The sequence below is a fragment of the Cnephaeus nilssonii genome (assembly GCF_951640355.1).
Source record: "Cnephaeus nilssonii genome assembly, chromosome: 17".
NCBI classification, from domain to species: Eukaryota; Metazoa; Chordata; class Mammalia; order Chiroptera; family Vespertilionidae; genus Cnephaeus; species Cnephaeus nilssonii.
Window position 1 is genome coordinate 52,155,717 of NC_137088.1, and position 19,110 is coordinate 52,174,826.

Sequence of the window (19,110 nt, forward strand, 5' to 3'; positions counted from 1 at the left end):
GCTTTACCTGTGAAGCTGCTGTTCATTTCAGGACCGTCATCCTCCTCCAGCTCCGCATGCACTAGGCCAGCATTTTGCATGTCATTGTAGGACTTGGTTCGCTTGGGGGTCGCCTGCTTGGAGCCGGAGTGAAGGCTTTGCAAGGCATCCGTCGTGATCACTTTCCCACTGACCGGCTGGCTAGGAGGTTTGGGTGTCCCATAATAGTTTCCTAGGTGATGGAGAGACACATTTGCATGTTTCAGAAAGAATACTTTGTTGTTGTTCTTTTCAAGACTTCACATCCAACTGTTTCAGCACATTTTTGAAAATGTATTTAAGCTGGAAAAAAACAACAACACAACAAAACCCAGAACAGACTGTATTTGGCTTCTGAAATGGGTTGGAAAAGATGTCGTTGGTACCCAGCGAGGCATTTTAGAAGCTGGAAGGAAAGCTGCATTGTTTTGGTGCAAAGAACTTACTAGACTCAAAACAAAGGCGGCTGTGCTGAATAGCAACACTTCACCCTCATTACATCGGAATTTCAATTGGTCACCCGTTTACATATATGCACTAGCAGAATGCTGAATCCAATTGAGAGCGAGCCTCACAGAACATAAAACATTCATTACTGGCTGCACCCTCACGGCCGACCAAGCGGAGGTCACCTTCCCTTCAGAAGGGGCTCCTCACGAGGGCGGGTTTTAAAAGGCAGGGCAGTGACCACCACGTGGCGCCTCTTTAACTGAGTGGCAGCTTAGCTCTCAGGGTCATCCTCCGTGGAACAACCTTGCCAAGTTTTAGCAGAAACTGTGTCAACGGTGGAAACCCATATGAGTCATTCTTTTAGTTAATTACCCATCTTTTCTCAGCTACTTTTCCCCAAAGTCTGGTTAAGATCCAACCAGAATGTGTTCCTGGGGGGGTACATGGATGGACTTTTTAATTTGAATAAGTGTGTACATTTTTAAAAAAATATATTTTATTGATTTTTTACAGAGAGGAAGAGAGAGGGATAGAGAGTCAGAAACATCGATGAGAGAGAAACATAGATCAGCTGCCTCCTGCACACCCCCCACCGGGGATGTGCCCGCAACCAAGGCACATGCCCTTGACCGGAATCGAACCCGGGACCCTTGAGTCCGCAGGCCAACGCTCTATCCACTGAGCCAAACCGGTTTCGGCGAGTGTGTACATTTTTAATGTGCACTAGAAAAAATCAAATTAGTAAATTATGGTAGTAATACAAAGCTTACTTTTTTTGTTATTGTTGTTAATCCTCACTTGACATTTTTTTCCACTGATTTTTAGAGAGAGTGGAAGGGAGGGGGAGAGACACACAGAGAGAGAAACACTGATTGGTTGCCTCCCACACGCACCCTGACCAGGGCTGGGTATTGACCCTGCAACCGAGGTACATGGCCTTGACCAGAATCAAACCTGGGAACCTTCAGTCCTTGGGCCAATGCTCTATCTACTGAGCCAAACCAGCTAAGGCCTAAAGGTTACTTTTAAAATTATGGACAGGGACAACAGTGTGGTGATTGTGGGGGGTGTGGGGTGGAGGAGGAAGAGGGCATAGAGAGGATAAATGGTGATAAAAAAATAACAAATAAAAAATTAATCAAAAATATTTTTTAAATTGACTTTTTTAGCTTACAGTTTAAAAAGGCAACTATCCTATATAATAAAAGGCTAATATGCAAATTGACCGAACAGCAGAATGACTGGTTGCTATAATGTGCATTGACCACCAGGAGGCAGACGCTCAACACAGGAGCTGCCCCCTGGTGGTCAGTGTGCTCCCACAGGGGGAGTGCCGCTCAGCCAGAAGCCGGGCTCACGGCTGGCGAGTGCAGCGATGGTGGCGGGAGCCTCTCTTAGGCCTGGGGGGAGCAGGCCTAAGCTGTCATTCGGACATCCCCTGAGGGCTCCCGGACTGAGGAATCCCCCCCACCCACCGGTGCATGAATTTTGTGCACCAGGCCTCTAGTATAGAATAAGAAATTAATCAACTAAATAAAGCACAGCAATAGTAGTGAGGAGTTTCCTTTTGAAAATTTAAGTTAAAAAGTATGCTTTAAAAAAAACCTGTAAAGAGACATTATCTTCAGATACGAACAAAATCATGAAGGTGATTCATAAATGGTCAAAGTTGGAAAAATACAGCTTATAACCAATACTATTCCGTGAGTGGATGATAAAAAACATCAACATTAAGAAGCCCCTGATCCAGTCCCCATCTCTGGGCTTCAGTGGAAGCCGGGAGGGCCAGGTGTACTGAGCCCTTTAAGACGCGTCCTAAGCCAGGCTTGCTGTTCTGGCTTAGCAAAAAAACCTGTAAATCACAAGAAACGCCATTTCTTTCCAAGGGTCTCATCCTACTGTCTAACCTCAGATCACAATTACATAAAAAATTTTTTTTAAACATACATTTTATTATATAAGCACAAAGGATAAGGAGGCAGTAACTTGTGCATGAGACACAAGTGATGAGGAATTTGTTTCCTTTAAGCTTGATCTTTATAATTAAAACTTTTTCAATGAGTATTATCTATTTAAAATAGTTTCTGAGTCACCAAATTTATGCATATACACACCCACTCTCTTTGAGAGGATGCAAGCGGTCATCGGGGGAACTCACCAGGCTTGAACGTGAGGCCATAGGCGGAGGCCACAGACACACATTCTGTGGCCTTTCACAGAAGGTGACAGACGTTTCCGTCTCTTCCCAAAGTCCTTCCAGGTTCCAACTTAAAGGCACAGGGACCAGCAGAACCAGTGGGAGGAAAGGCCCCGTGTGTGTGTGTTTCAGGGGCTGCCCGGTATGTGAGGAAGGAGCACACACAAGGGCCCCCACTCAGCTTGCACCGTCCCACAGCTACGGGCTGACTTTCCCACTAACCGAAGACTATCTATCAGAACGGTTTAAGGAAGAAAGCTAACTTTTTACAAATATTTTTTACAGTGAACAAAAAGTAGAGCTTTTATTGAATTTAATTCCAATTCCTTCCAATCACATCAAAACATCATCATGTGTATTTCCGACTTACAGGTTAAACTAAGGCAATGTGTATGTAATTCTTCCACCGAAAGGCGTGGAATATATTTTTACAATCATATCACTTTTTCAGGGCTATTAGACCGAAGTAATATTCGTAAAACCACCGTTATTTAAGAATCAGTAAAAACTTAGAAATCTTGTTCATGACAGAAATAAATGTTTAGAAAGTAAAAGTTGTACCTAAAGTTGACAAATGTGGATTTTCCTCAGTTTTCAAGTCTAGGTTCTTAAGTTAATAAATGATGAGCAGATTTCTAAAACACAACAAAAAGCACCCCCCCCCCCCCCCGAATCCACTCGTCCATAGTTGTTTCCTGTTTCTGGAAACTAGTTTACGATGATTGGAGACAGGAAGGTGCATCTCATTAGGTGGAACCACATGCAAGTGCTGTTGTAGAAGACAAACTGTCAATTACCAGCAATGCCATTTGGGTTGATCTAATGGCTGGGCATTCGCGGGGCTCAGCACACGACGGTGTTAAAGAATTAGAAGAGGCAGCCCCTGGTTCAAGTCCCAGCTTCTCCACTGGCTTGCGACCCTGGGCAAGTTATTTCACCATCCTGTAAAAAGTCTTGTCCTCTTCCGTAAAACCGGATCCTCAGAGTATCTAGTTTCCACCTAGCACACCTGCTATGAGGGTAAGATGAGGTGGTCCATTGGATGCCTTTGCCCATGCCAAACCGCTAGAGTGAGGCCTGATACATGCTTATTAATGTCCAAAGTGCACGTTTCTAATCTTTAAACTGAGGCTGGTCACACCTTGTTGGGAGGATTAATGACACAGTGTGTCTCAAGTGCTTGTCACTGGCAACCGGGTGTTATTCCTTGATACAAAGGAATAAGCAAGCGAGCCTGCCAAGGACCAGATAACCTCGGGCAAGTTTTGATACTCAATCTAATACATCCTCTGTGATAGGGAAGCTTCTCTCTGACCCAGCACCGGCCCTACGGCCTCCCAGGACTCTCAGGAAGCTCAAATGACTTTCCCGAAGGTGCCCATGAGCTAGAAGGTGTGGCAAGCAGAGGTGTCATTCCTCCGATCGCTCCGGCAGCCCTCACTGTCCACAGGGCTGCGACCTTTACAGAAAAGCTCTACCTAGTGGTTTTCTCATGGCAGAGGTCCAACTTTCCTTTCCAGATATTTTTTTCACATATTTAAAAAAACAATTTGAGCCGAAACCGGTTTGGCTCAGTGGATAGAGCGTCGGCCTGCAGACTCAAGGGTCCCAGGTTCGATTCCGGTCAAGGGCATGTACCTTGGTTGCGGGCACATCCCCAGTAGGGGGTGTGCAAGAGGCAGCTGATCGATGTTTCTCTCTCATCGATGTTTCTAACTCTCTATCCCTCTCTCTTCCTCTCTGTAAAAAATCAATAAAATATATTTAAAAACAAACAAAAAAAACAACAAAAAAACCCAATTTGAGTTAGTGACCAACATTTAAAAACGGAATGTTTCATATCATGATCTCCCCCATTTGCCAATAACTGGCCGAACCAGGGCCTCAGCCACCCCCTTCCCACTCTCCCTCCCCTGCCTCACTCCTCCCTCCCCCGTGAGCGCGCATCCCCTCCCTCCCAGCCAACTCTCCACCTTGTCAATAGTTCGCACTCTGGTCATAAATAACCAGCCCGGCCGAGCCGTGGCACAGAGACAAACCCCACAGCACGCACCAGGGACTCCCTGGGAAGAATATATGGATCACTTAATGGTATTAAATAAAAATCATGGGAAGAATTATAAGTGATTAAAAAATTAATTTGGGTCATCACTTGGCAGGCTGCACAGTGTCTAGGGGACGGGAGACAGCTCCCCCCAGCCTCCACCTTAGCCAACACACACTTCCTGAGGTGGCCGGGCGCCCTCCCAAGCGGGAATGTGTGCGTCTCTGTAGCTATTTTCAGAACTGGCTCTACAATAAAACTCTACAGGGATGGCGGCTGGAGGGGGGCAGGCCCTTTGCAGCGGGGAGCCTCTGCCGCCTTAATTAACAGGCAGTCTCTGGCCACCACCAAGCCAAAGAAAACATTTCCTTCTGACATGCGTTTAAAAATTCATGGGGGCTGCAAATATTTTTTAGAGCTTGATAAAATATTTAAGGAGAACCGCTCCCTGAGTTTTAAGCGAGGATGAATCAAATCTATACTGCCTCTCACTTTGCACAAATTTAGTATTCACTCATGTATTTCCTCACGGAGAAGCGTTTAATGCCAGGCGCTCGGCACTGGGGATTTATTCCTCTTTTGTAGATGAAGACCAGCCAGACCCAAAGCAGTAGAAATGCCTTTCTTGGCATCAGCCTGGCTGGGCCAGGGTCCACAGCTCTAGGGCCCCTGGTCCCCTGATCCTTTTAAAATGTTGTGTGGGGTGGGGGAGGGGGAGACTTGTCTCCCTTCTTCCTACAGGCCAAGTAGAACAGCATGGTAGTGACCGCCTGTAGCTGGGAACCTGGAGCAGACATTTTCCACGGGGCAGCGTCAGCCCCAAGGGGGCAAAACACTGTTTTGGGGGAGGGGGAGGCAAAAACTATGCTTTTGATGTGTAAAGCATGGCTCCACACACAGAACATAAAGACACAGACACTGATGGAACTCCTTTTTGGCCCTGGCCCCAGGCCACGCACGCCTGGCCTTGCTGGCTCCACAGGGACCGTTCGAGGTTGCTCTTTGCTGCTCTTTCGGCTCCAGTCCCACTAGTTTTCCTTCAGCCTCACGTGCAAGCTGTGCCCGCCGCTTCTCCCGGCTGTGCACCTGCTCCTCTCTGGTTAGCACCCTCCCCTCTGCTTCCTGTGCCGCCATCACCCACTCATCCTCAGGGACAGCATCTGACCCCACACACTGCACCAAAGCCTCCCTCCCAGGCTCTTACATGTTCTCGGGAACCCCGTACCTGTCCTTCCCAACGCCCTTTGCTGTATTTATCCAGCTGCTTAATTAATCAGTACCGGTCCTCACCGCTAGACTTGAAGTCCGTGAAGGCAGGGACCGCATCTGTTCTTAGGCGCCACAGCATCCCCACACCCACCATGGTGCCAGGCGCGGCCTGTCACTTGGGAGTTCCTTGCAGCTGAGTTACTGGCCTTGGGACAGCGCCCATGGGTTGCAGCGTGCATCACTATGCTGCGGATCTGGTTCTTACTAGCGTGACTCAGGGCAGCTGCTTTCCAGTCCAACTCCATGTGCATCACCTCAGAGCCGCTTCACCTCGCCACTCGCTCGCTCAGCACTTACTGGCATCATTCACAAAATCCCATCACTTTCTTTTCACTCTTCCTTGTCCTACCCGCTCCGCCCTACAGGACTATGACCTATGTGCACGGGACAATAGCCAACATCCTATAATTAGATGTTTGCTCTTGCCAGAGTCCTTTGGCTTGAAATAAAAGACAAAAGAGGGCAACAGCAATTACTCGTTTTGTGACCCTGAGCAGGTAAGGCCTCCCTCGTTCCGGCCTCCGTTCCCATGGTGTAAACTAGAGATAGGAATAGCGCCCATCTAATACGTTTTCTGTGAAAGTACTCAGCGATGTGCTTGGCTCAGGGTTAGCATGTGATAAACTCCGTATTCTTAAACGTGCCTGATGTTGTAGGCAGATGAAAGCTTTACACGGTAGAAGAGGGTATTGTGGCCCAAATACATATTCAAAGGACATTAACCAAAGCTGCATTTGCTGTGCACCTACCACATGTCACTAGCCATATGGTCACTTACTGCCATCTTTATTAGCAATCCTACAGGAAAAGGCGTTCATATGCCCATTTCCCTAAAAAGAAGCTGAAAGTCACACAATGCATGAGCGATGACTGGCAGTTACACACAGATCTGTGCTTCTCCAGCGTCTCTGCTCTCAACTCCACAAGTCCGGGGGCTCTCTGAGCAGGAAGCGAGCGAATGTCCCTGGCCCCCGGCCTCCCGGCCTCCCGGCCTCCCGGCCTCCGATGCAGAGGAGCAGCCAACAGCAACACAGAAGCCCTTCGGTTCCTTTCATCACCAACAGAGAACATTCATGGCAGAGTTTGCCAACAGAGCTGTCGAGGCAGAAGGCTGCCGAGGCCTGCCAAGAGCAGGGCTCCCGCCGCCTCATTTTCCTCAATGGCAAACAAGAACTCTCTTCGCCCCTGCTTTTATCTCTGTGTCCCCCCAAAGTATGCCCATGGCAGCTGCTTTTTTGCAGACCTTCTAGGAAGCAAAACAATAACACTATTGAATGCTGACACCCTGCTTCCTAATTAACATGCAGAAACACGCACCCCTTAACGCCAGTTTGAAATGTCGCCCTGGCACCGCATTTCACGCCGAGGGAAGCTCTCTGCGCTGCTCACGCTGTATGCCGGCCTCCGCTGCCCAGAGGCATTAGTACAACAGGCGTGTTGGGAACCTCCCCCGCGGAACAGTCCACCCCTTGTAAACTTTCTCCCAGAGAAGGCCACGGGGCGCTGAGCAGCAACCTGTCTTGCTGAGCAAAAATGGCAACAGGGAAAAAACAAACAGGAAATAAGACAAAAGGGAGATGGTGTAACTGATTTATCCCAACCACCATATCCCATAAATGAGCTCAGTGCGTAACAAGGAAGTCGGACCAAAGGAACAGACACAGTTACCCTCGTCCTCTTTGCCTTGCTCGATGTTGATTCTGTCTAGTGACAGAAAGAGAAATTGGTCCCAATTGCAAAGCGGAGATCCATTTTGAGCTCTATGCCTTGTGAGGGGTGATAGTTGGGAAGGGCCTTGACTCTTTTGGGGTCTATGTAAGTGCCGGCACTATAGTTGGGGGCGGGGGGAGCGCTGGACAGTTTCATCCAGGAGCCCCGCCTCACCACACTTGGCCTTCTTCAGTGTTTCTGATTTCAGCAAATGGTAGCAGCATATTCAGGTATGTAAGAAAGAAACGAGAAGTCATGCTAGGAGGGTTATCATCACCTGCTTCTTTCCCTCCTTATTATGATAACCAGTACTTCACCAAGTCCAGCTTTTCAATCACATAAGTACCTCTGTATTTAAGGACTCATTACCATCACCAATGTTGTCCAATACTAACAACTAGGGTTTCCAGATAAAATGCGAGATAAAGTGCCAGGAAGGGAATTCACCATAACTCCCTGCTGTGAAATCCAGGGGAAATTGTGGCTGACACAGAAGGCTGCGGGACTCCCAGGCATTCCTCTTAATGGGCCTGCACACAGACTTACTAGTTGGTGGACTTACTAGCTCTGGGCTCCAGCAATGGGGCAGCAGCTAGAAAGGTGCCTGAAATATATGGGGAGCCCTAGCCGGGCCGGATCAGTGGATAGAGCAACAGGAGGGCACATGCAACCCACACAAGGGACACTCCTGGAGTGCCAGGCCCAGGTGACCAGGGAGACTGCCCTACTGGACCCCACAGGGCACCAACTACATAAGGCCACTCTACCAAGACTGAGAGACATAGCAGCCCTACCTAATACATAGAAACAAACTCACGGAGGCAGCCAAAATGAGGAGACAAAGAAACATGTTCCAAATGAAAGAAGAGAACAAACTTAAAAGAAAAAAAAGAACAAAACAAAATGGAGACAAGCAGTCTACCAGATGCAGAGTTCAAAACACTGCTTATAAGGATGCTCAATGCTCTTAGGGGAAAAGTAGAAGAACTTAGAGAGTGAGAACTTCAATAAAGAGATACGCAACATAAATATGAAGATAGAAAACATAAAAATAACTGGTCAGAAATGAAGAGTACAATAACTGAAATGAAGAATACATTAAAGGAAATCAACACCAGAGTAGATATAGCAGAGGATTAGAATCAGCAATTTGGAAGATAAAGAAGCAGAAAACACTCAATCAGAACAGAAAAACAACAACAAAATAAACAACTCCCCCTCCCCCCCGCCGCTGCCAAGGAGAACAGTGTAAGGGGCCTCTGGGACAACATCAACCATATCAACATTCTCAACACTGGGTACCAGAAGAGAGAGCAAGGAATTGAACACCCATGTGAAGGAATAATGACGGAAAACTTCCTTAACCTGACAAATGAAATAGACATATAAGCCCAAGAAGTGCAGAGTCCCAAACAAGATGAATCCAAAGAGGCCCATACCAAGGCACTTCATAATTAAAATGCCAAAGGTTAAAGACAGAGAAAAACTTCAAAAGCAGTTATTTACCTAAAAAGGAGCTATCATAAAACTGTCAGCTGATTTCTCAACAGAAACTTAGCAGGACAGAAGGGAATGGCATGAAATACATTACTCCACACAGCAAAGCTCTCATTTAGAATTGAGGGAGAGATAAAGAGCTTTCCAACAAGAAAAGGCTAAAGGAGTTCGTCACCACCAACCAGTATTATAGGAAATGTTAAAGGGTCTTCTTTAAGAAGAAGGAAAGAAGATACAAAAAACAGATAATAAAATGTCAAAAGCGACATAGCTATCAACAATGCCTTTAAATGTAAATTGATCAAATGCTCCAATCTGAAGACAGGTGTCTGAACGGATAAGAAAACAAGATCTTTACATATGCTGCCTATAAGAGACTCACTTCAGATTCAAAGACACACAGTCTGAAAGTAAAGGGATGGAAAAAGATATTTCATGAAAATGTAAACAAACAAAAAAGCTAGGGGGCAATACTTATATCAGAAAAAACAGGCTTTAAAACAAAGGCTATAAAAAGAGATAAAGACAGACCCACCAATTCTACTTTTAGGTATTTATCTGAAGAAACCCAAAGCATTAATTTGAAAAGATGTATGCACGCCTATGTTCACTGCATTATTTACAACTAGAGGCTCAGGGCATGAAAATTCATGCACTGGAGGTGGGTCCCTCAGCCGGGCCTGCCCCCTCTCACAGTCCGGGAGCCCTCAGGGGCAGGAGGCGACCCTTCGATTAGGGGAGGCAACGCCCCCATCACACCTCTGCTGCTGCCACTGCCGGCAGTGCAAGCCTCGGCCGGCCCTGGGCAGCTGGGCAGCCGACATTCGATGTTTGATAGACTGGGGGTGGGTGGAAGATAGAGGGGCTGGGTGAAGTAGGTGAAGAGATTAAAAAGTACAAATTGGTGGTTATAAAATAGTCATGGGTATGTAGACTGCAGCATAGGAAATACAGTCAATGATATTGTACTAGTTATTTATGGTGTCAGATGGGTACTGGATTTATCAGGTGATCACTGTGTAAGTTATGTAAATGGCTAATAACTATGTTGTACCCATGAAACTAATATACCATTGTATGTTAACTGTAATGGAAAAATAAAAAAAATTATTCTAAAAATGATAACTGGCATCTCTGAGCCTGACATTCTTCTGTAAAGTGGGGTAAATTATAACTACCTCATGGGATTGTTGGGCAATTGAGCGAGTTAGTGAACGTAACACATTTTGAAGAGCACCCAGCACACAGTACACACTGGGTGTGTAATAAATAACTGAAAAGCATAAGCACCTTTGAAGATAGAGCTGCTTTGGTCTTCTGACCCGGACATCACACCCTGGGGCTCGGGACAGTGACCCAAAGTAAATGCTCAATAGATAATGGTTGAAACAAACTGTACGTGTATAAAAGGGCTTCTTTAAAACTAGATTGCCAGACACTCAGGTGATAGACATAGTCAAAACAGTGCAGTGAGATATTTATGCAGGGATGCTCACCATAATATTGTGTACAAAAACACCTAAGTGTCCATCTACTACAGGGCAACTGGTTAAATAAATTACATATATGCATACACTGGGACACCATGCAGCATTTATAAAGAATAGAGTGGCAAGGTATGGGGTCATGTGGAAAGATCTCTAAGATACCTAAGTGTGAAGGGCAAGAACAGAGTGAAATGAACAAGAATCCACATGCATATGTCATTTATTTGAGTTCTCTGAAACTGTGTACTAGAATCTGTAACAGTGATTACCTACAGGGAGGAAAGGAAGCAACCTGGACTTAAACATTTTTAAGTTCTTTACCATAGGAAGTATTCTATCATGTACATTTATCACTTTTACTCATAAACGGTTCAGTGTTTTGTGTTGTTGCAGTACAGTTTTCCTCTCTGGAACCAGGACAAGCTGCGAGAAAAACAATTTGAGCAGGGAAAGCAATGGTGAGCACCTGGGAAGGAAGCAAAGCGGTTTTACCAGCAAATCTACTAGTTCACTGAGGTGGCCATTGAGGACCAGTCATGTGTGTAAACAAACAGAATCCGAGCCAATGCTGATGGAGAACTTACATGTGTCAGACACCACGCTCAGCCTTTCCAATTAGTATCTCATTTCATCCTACCTATGAGGAGGCATGGTTATTACCCTCATTTTCCCAAAGAGAGATGGAGACGTGAGCATTAGGCAACTCACAGGAGGGCGCAGGGCTCAACCACAGAGGGGCTGAGATTCAAACCCAGCAGAGCCACAGCGCAGCCTGCGCGCCTGTACGTGCAGCAGACAGTAGGTGCCACAAGGGGTGGTCTAGGGGGCACAAAAGCAGAGGAGGCTCTCAAAAATCTATCCAGCCCCATTCTTATCACACCACCAGGCGTTTAATAAAAACTGCGCTGTGCTTTCAGCTTATAAGAGTCAACATCATAGACTCCAGTCAGTTCCCAAAATTATGAGCCATCTCACGTGGTAAGGAAATTACACAGCCAAAAGGTCAAACACTAAAGAACACTGCCGTCAAATGCCTTCAAAATGGAACGGATTAATCTTGGGCATAAGAAAATTTCAACTCCAAAACAGCTAAGCAACATTCACAGAAAGACCGGGTCATGTGAGGTGATTAGGTATTCTTTGAAAAAAACTTTCTCTGTTGCCACATACCAGCAGGTTGTGCTAACAATTTTGTAGTTCTATCTAGGATATTCCTTTGGAGGTTTCCAGGAAAGAGTGTGGGGTGTGAAAGTCACACCGAGTTGGGTTTGGTTCCTGGCTCTAGTATCTGGAACCAGCTCTACAACCTTCCAAAGCTCAACCTTGGAGAAGTTCCTAGGGGCTACCTGGCCTCAGCATCCCATCTACAGCGTGGTGATAATAGCGACTTCGGCCAAGCAGTCAAATTAAATGGGAAAACACAGTGATTCCACCTGTGTACCCGCAACAGAAACACCTTAGTAAAATGAGTTTATTTTCCCTTCTTCCCAGACCAGTTGTCCAACCCACATGCTTTTCCTTTTCAACTCAACTCTCTGGCTTTGCACAACCACTCTCTCACCCTTAACCTCTCCAAAAATGCAAGTGGATGTTTCTAGTTTTTACTTTAGGGGACTCTAGCTCCCCAGGAGGGCCTAGTGACTGATTGCAGAAAAGGACTGTTCACTGGCTGCTAACCAAGGCGGAGTCACATTTGCTCTGTCCTCAGCCTTGAATTTCTAACTCGACTCACGTCTCGAAGACAGCGTGTAGAAGAGACTCCGGTACTTCTCCCGCCCTCGCCTCACTCCGAGTCCTTAATGAACCCTTCTTGCTTCAGGCTTTCTGAGATTCCTCCCCCAGCCCCAAACCACCAGGAAAGTAAGACAATTGATCATTAGCAATACTCAAAGGAAATATTCCTGAGTTCACCATCAGGAATTTGATTATCATCTAAACACTACACTGTCCAGTGTATACTCACAATTTTGAAATGAGCAGCAGGTACAAAGAATACAAAAGGCAGGATCAGCGCCCAGACTCATGACCACCCCTTAACGGACAGCCTGGAACAGAGACTACTCTCACAGCAAAGCCACAATGTCCCTAACAAAAGTCAGCTTCGTACTGACCCTTTGTTTTTAAGTCTAATCTTGAAAACACCCCAGTAATTGTCCAATAAATCCAAATGTTCAGAGTTCATAAAGACATACCATAATAATTTGACCAAATTAATAATTTGACCTAGTTAATAGCGTATTATATCCTCCTGTCTCAAACAGTAACACTCAGAAGAGCCATCAAGCTGTAATATTGCTTTCAGAAAATGTAAGTTTAATTTCCCCCCACATTTGGTTTTGACCTTGCAATCTCACTCGTGGTATCTCATCCTACAGATATGATTCCACTTGTGTGAAATGATTTATCTCCACGCTATTCAATGCAATAGTATTCTGAAATATTAAAAATATTTATCAAAGGGAGCTAGTTAAATAGTTACGGTATGCCCACACAAAAAGAGTATACAGCCACTTAAAAAAGAAAACAAGAAGTGCTCTGTTATTGAACTGCAAAGACTGTAAGACACACTGTTGAATAAAATAGCATTGTGTGCATTATTAACTACCTGTTGTGTAAAACAGGGAAGAAATAAGAACGCACACATAAAACACACACATGTATCACACACACATATTTACATAAAGAAATTTCAGAACAGTAATCAGAAACTAATAACATTAGTTGTAGTATTGGAAGGAAAAAAATGAAAATTAGGCAGGTGGAAATCGGTATATGGAAGAGATTAGTTAATAAATATTTTAAATATTTTTCTTTATGAACCATGTAAATGTATTATCTACTTGAAAAATACATTAAAATTAATTAATAGTAAAAATGACATTCCATTCCTTTCCGTCAAGATGAAAACAACACTCCCTAAAGACCCCATTTTGTGACTGATTGAGTCTTCTTCCCCTTCCTTCCAATACCACACAGGCCCATATTGATCAACAAAACACACATATTTAAATTAATAAATTAAACCGGAAAACTTGTAGAAGAAGAAAATGCCACAAAAACTACTTTTAAAGAGCTACACAAAGCCTATTCCACGTATTTTATTGTTCATATGAGGGTGACCTGCAACCTCCTGGGGTTGTGTAGACTCACTAGTCCACACAGCACTTCTGCCCGATGGCCCGGGTCCCCGGGGCCGGGAGAGAGGCGTCCTCGCTGCCGGGAGCAGCTCACCTTCATAGGTGCCGACCTCCAGGAGAGTCCCGCTCTGCTCGAGGTCCAAGAACTCCTTCACGGTCAGGAAGCTGTAGTCCACGCCGGGCACTTCTCCTTCCCTGGGAGAGCGGGTTGTGCCTGCAGCAGACAAGACAAAGGCACAAGAAACCATCACTCAACGAGGACAGGAAGCGCCACATCCAGGTGTAATTAAAATAACCTGTTCAGTCAGCCGGCGTGCCTAAGACTTCGAGGCTGATCTGCCCAGACAGGGACCAGGCGAAGACAACGTCTTTCTAACAGAGAGCGGCCCCACCTCCACCCACCTGCCTGGGACTCGCAAACAGGAGCAGGAGAGAAACCAGCACAGCCAGGTAGCCCGGGGAGAGTCTTATCCTTTGAAAAATGCACTGCATGAAGAAGGGGAACTGGGTTTTATACAGAAAGCAGTCATAATCAGCAGCTTTGAGGATTCGGGTCAATACTAACACGTTGTCCACCTTAAGTGCAAAGCCTCAGAGGTTTATATTTTTATCACAGGCCTTGAGATTCTTGTGTTCCTTAGTACATCCGGCAAGTTTCAGTGTAATGAGCCCTTTGCAGGAAATGACACCCACCACATAAACACAACTCTGGGGACATACGATTGCCCAGGGTCTGCACTTGGCTATCTCCCAGGGACAGAATAATGCGGCTGCTCTCCATGTAATTAATATGTTGGGTAAAAAGAGGCCATCCAGAGTTCTGACTAGAGAGAAAGGACACTGCATTTTGCTAAAAAAGTCTCCCCCTGACTTGAGCTGGTTATTCTCACAATAACTAACAAATAGACCAATGCCTCTTAGGAAGTAACCACATCGAGCCACTAGCGTATGCGAGTCACCAGCTCAGATGCTGGCTGTGGGCCTATCACCTTAGTTGAAGCTCAACAAAGCAACGTGGAGATGTGTGGCTTATACATAAGCCAGGAGAAGAAAATAAACCAAGATGCAATTATGTAGTGTGTACCAGGAACCCACACTAAGTATTATGAAAAAACAAAAAAAGCAAATCACATGATTTCGGCTCCCACGTTCAAGGTAGGGGACGTAGCTGACACAGCTCATTCTGAAAGGCCCTGTCACTCACGCTGCTTAACAGATCGGTGTTTTCTTATACCATGAGCAAGGATTATCCCCTAGTCCTAGGAATGTGAAAGCAACTAAATAACCAACAGCATGCACCTAGTGGTTCGCATGTTCCCAGCACAGTGCAGTCTCTGATCACATGTGACTGATCATATCCATACGCATGCAGTGCTATCCAGAATGTCCTTCATTTAAAAAAACCACACGTCTGCATGTTTTACTCAAGATAAGTGCATTTTTATATGAGCCCAGTTTTCCTAATAAATCTGCGTGTTTTGAATAGCTGTGAATTTTCCATAGGATGATTATATTACAAATCTTTGCTTATCACCCAGCATGCTGTGGCTGTCTGGTAGAGCAGCCTGCTTGTGGAGTACCCAGAAGTCCACTCTTGTACTGTTTCCTAGTTTGTTCCATTTCTGGCTCCCCTGGCATACAATGACAAGTCCCTTGAGGAAGCTGGTTTATATCCATTTATATCTCGTGTCAGGCCCACAGCAGGCACTCAGGAAACACCAAGAATACCTCATGGTGTTGACGAGCAGGGGTCTGGAGTGAGCAATGGACTGACTCATGGTCGGGCTCCCCAGGTTGTGGTGTTGGGCAAGTTCCTTAGCTCCTGTTATTTTTCAGTTTCCTCATCTGCAAAGTAGCGGTCACAATAGTACCTCCACCATAGGTTTGTTGTGTGTGTTGCATGGGATGATTCTTTTAGAGGACTTAGCTCAATAATTCTTAGCAGATATTATAGTTTATAAACAGTAACATAATTATTGTTACAATGAAATGAGTTAATAAAATCTTGTAGTTCAAATGATTTATACATTTAACATTACATAGATTCTTACATTCCATTTACTTAATAAACTAGAGGCCCCAGGCAGGAATTCATGCACCAGTGGAGTCCCTCTGCCTGGCCTGCGGGATCTGGCCAAAACCGGCTCTCTGACATCCCCCTAGGGGTCCCGGATTGCGAGAGGGTGCAGGCCAGGCCGAGGGACCTCACCGGTGCACAACTGGGGCTGGGGAGGGACATGGGAGGTTGGCCAGCCAGGGAGGGACCACGGGACCATGGATATCTCCCAGGGACCTTGTTCAGTCCCGATCGGCCGGACCCCAGCAGCAAGCTAACCTACGGGTCGGAGTATCTGCACCCTGGTGTTCAGTGCACATCATAGCGAGTGGTTGAGTGGCCTTAGCATATCATTAGCATATTACGCTTTGATTGGTTGAACAGCTGACCGGACAACCGGACACTTAGCATATTAGGCTTTTATTATATAGGATATTCGTGCAATAGACCTTCATTCACCTGGCTGCCTGCACCAGTTTTCTGCCAGCACTGGGGACCCAGGCCTTGGCTGTGGCCACCGCCTTCTGCCTTCTTTCAGGGTCGAGGCTTGGCCCCGGGCGGTGGCCTTGGGCTCGGCCGCACCCAACATCCCTGCTAAGGATCGCAGGAGTCGACCCCCAGTGGTTTCCTTCAATCCGTGCAGGCTGCCCACTGGTGCCCAAGGCCGGGAAAGCCTCCGCCCGAGGCTTTCCCGGCCTTGGGCTCAGCCGCACCCAGCGTCCCTGCTACGGATCGTAGGAGCTGACCCCCTGGTCATTGCCTGCGGTCCGTGCAGGTTCCCTGCTGGTGCCCAAAGCCGGGAAAGCCTCGGGCTCTGCCACACCCCAACGTCCCTGCAATGGTTTCCTGGTGGGCGTGGTTGGTGGGCGTGGCTTGGGTGTAGCGAAGGTGCGGTCAATTTGCATATTTGTCTATTATAAGGTAAGATATTTACTGAGGTCCCAACAGATGCCAGGCACTAAATTAGGGCCTGGGAAACACTCATGAACAAGACAAAGCCCCTACTCTAATGGAAATTATATTTTACTGTGAAAGATAGAAAACAACAATGGATGTGAAGAGATACAGCATTTAATTTCAAGAGGGAATAAGTCTTTTGTAGGAAACATAGGTTAAAGCATTAGAAAGGTCTCAGAGCAACATAAGTGAAAGGGCTTGGATGTGTCTTGGAGGAGGAGGGAGGGTGGAGAGGAGAGAAGCTACTTTAGATTGGTGATGAGGAAAGCTGGCTAAGGAGGTGCCATCAAAACTGAGAGCCCTGCGAAGGTGATGGTGGGAAGAGCATTCCTGGAGGGGTTCAGGTTCAGGTCTTTGATGTGGCAATAGGGGTGGCATGCTGTGGGTAGGGCAGGAAGGCCGGAGAAACTGCAGCAGAGCAGTGAAAAAGAGGTTGGAAATGAAAATGAAAGTGAGGGGACAGGTTCCGTAAGCCACAGAAAACACTTCCTGCTGTATTCTAAGGGTGTGGGAAGACGGTGATGCCATGATTCATTTTTAAAGGATCATCTGGCTTTACAGAGTTGAACAGGCCAGGAACAGAGTAGCAGGGGTCCCAAACAGGTGCCGTTACAGTGTCCGAGTGAGAGAACTCAGGGCAAGGATAAGAACACCAGGAAGAAGGTGGAAAGAAGCAATAAGATTTTGATCACAAATCGTTGAGCATCTTGTTTTTTCTTTCTTAAATCCTCACCTGAGGACATGCTTAGACAGGAAGGGAGAGAGAGGGGAAACGTCGATGTCAGAGAGAAACATGGTTTGGTTGCCCCCCATATGTATCCTGACCGGGGATCCAACCCACAAGCTGGGCATGTGCCCTTGACTGGGAATCAAACCAGCAACAGGACAATGCTCAAGCAACTGAGCCACTCCAGCTGGACATTGTTGAGTATCTTAAGTAGCTGAATTTAGTCCACAGCACAGATGTATTAAAAGTATGTCAACTCACTGGGCCATGCTAGGTCTATATTTTTAAGACAGAACTAGCTGATGGAGTGGACATGCTACTGCTGTAATTAGCCAGTTATTAACAATAGGAAAGGAGCAAAGGGAAGGCCAGATATTATAGGCATGTCATTTGGGCAGCTTCACCAGGAAGTTACAATTCTGCACTCCCCAGGGAACACCCGCCCATTCCCTGCAGATCACTGGGGAAAGGCGTCCAACAAAGGGGAGATAGACACATGCCCCGTGAAGTTGGGGTGACAGGAAAAGTACTTGTCTCTCAGTCAAACCTGGGGAAAGAGATGCGTGATACATGCATCTGGGGATACATAATCCCCTATACCCGTGGTCGGCAAACTGCGGCTCGCGAGCCTCATGAGGCTCTTTGGCCCCTTGAGTGTGGCTCTTCCACAAAATACCACGGCCTGGGCGAGTCTATTTTGAAGCAGTGGCATTAGAAGAAGTTTAAGTTTAAAAAATTTGGCTCTCAAAAGAAATTTCAATCGTTGTACTGTTGATATTTGGCTCTGTTGACTAATGAGTTTGCCGACCACTGCCCTAAACAAAGGAATCCTCTCTCCTGTTGCACTGGACTCTTGGCTCGTGAGGTCCTTGCGTTCAGCCATGATTCCTCCACAGCCATGTGGCCCTGTGGACCCCACATGCAATGGGTGATGGACCACAGCAGGGAGCACAGCTGAGCTAGTCTGATGCAGGATGGGACGCTGCTCCGATACGGAACAGAAGCTCTGGACACAACGTTGACTTTATCCCTACTGAGCCCCAGCTGCACTTCCTCTATGACTGGACAAAGGGAAATGGGATTTTGGAAACTCAGGGATTAAACCTACGCAAATAAAAATCACCCGTCCCGCCGTGCGAGTCTTAGAAAATTCTTTCCTCAGAATATTGCAAGAATTCCACTCCCATGAGCAACAGGTTGGTAGGGCGCCCTGTCCCCCACACTTCCACCAGCAACAGATGAAGTGTGTCAGAAAAACAGAATAAAGACCAACATCTAATGTTTTGACCTGGGCACATGGGTGGTGCCATTTATGGAGATGATGGGGGAGATGATTTTTAGGGAAAAAGAATTGGAGAGTTTACTCTTAGAGAGATCTCAGTATCAGACTGAAGGTTAGGACATAAACGTGGGAGTGATATTGAAAGGCAAGAGCCAGAACGGGCTGATCTAGGGAGAGAGTGTAGAGACAAAGCAGCCAGGGAGTTTGGGTGGAGCGCTAGCACCCCGTGACGAAGTGACTGGGAGAGAAGGACGGTCCTCAGCCAGCTACTTGGGAAAC

The 19,110-nt window shown here is 46.3% G+C and overlaps 1 protein-coding gene across 12 annotated transcripts in view; it reads right to left on the bottom strand.

Moving 5' to 3' along the window:
- Positions 1-19,110, bottom strand: part of MAGI1 (membrane associated guanylate kinase, WW and PDZ domain containing 1) — a 571,591-nt gene that overhangs the window by 100,645 nt on the left and 451,836 nt on the right. For all 12 annotated transcript variants that reach the window (XM_079794597.1, XM_079794593.1, XM_079794600.1 and 9 more), the window contains exons 3-4: positions 13,904-14,023; positions 8-211 (exon numbers count right to left, since the gene is read on the bottom strand). In XM_079794597.1, the coding sequence (XP_079650723.1) occupies positions 8-211; positions 13,904-14,023 (324 nt within the window). The remainder of the gene's footprint in view (positions 1-7; positions 212-13,903; positions 14,024-19,110) is intronic.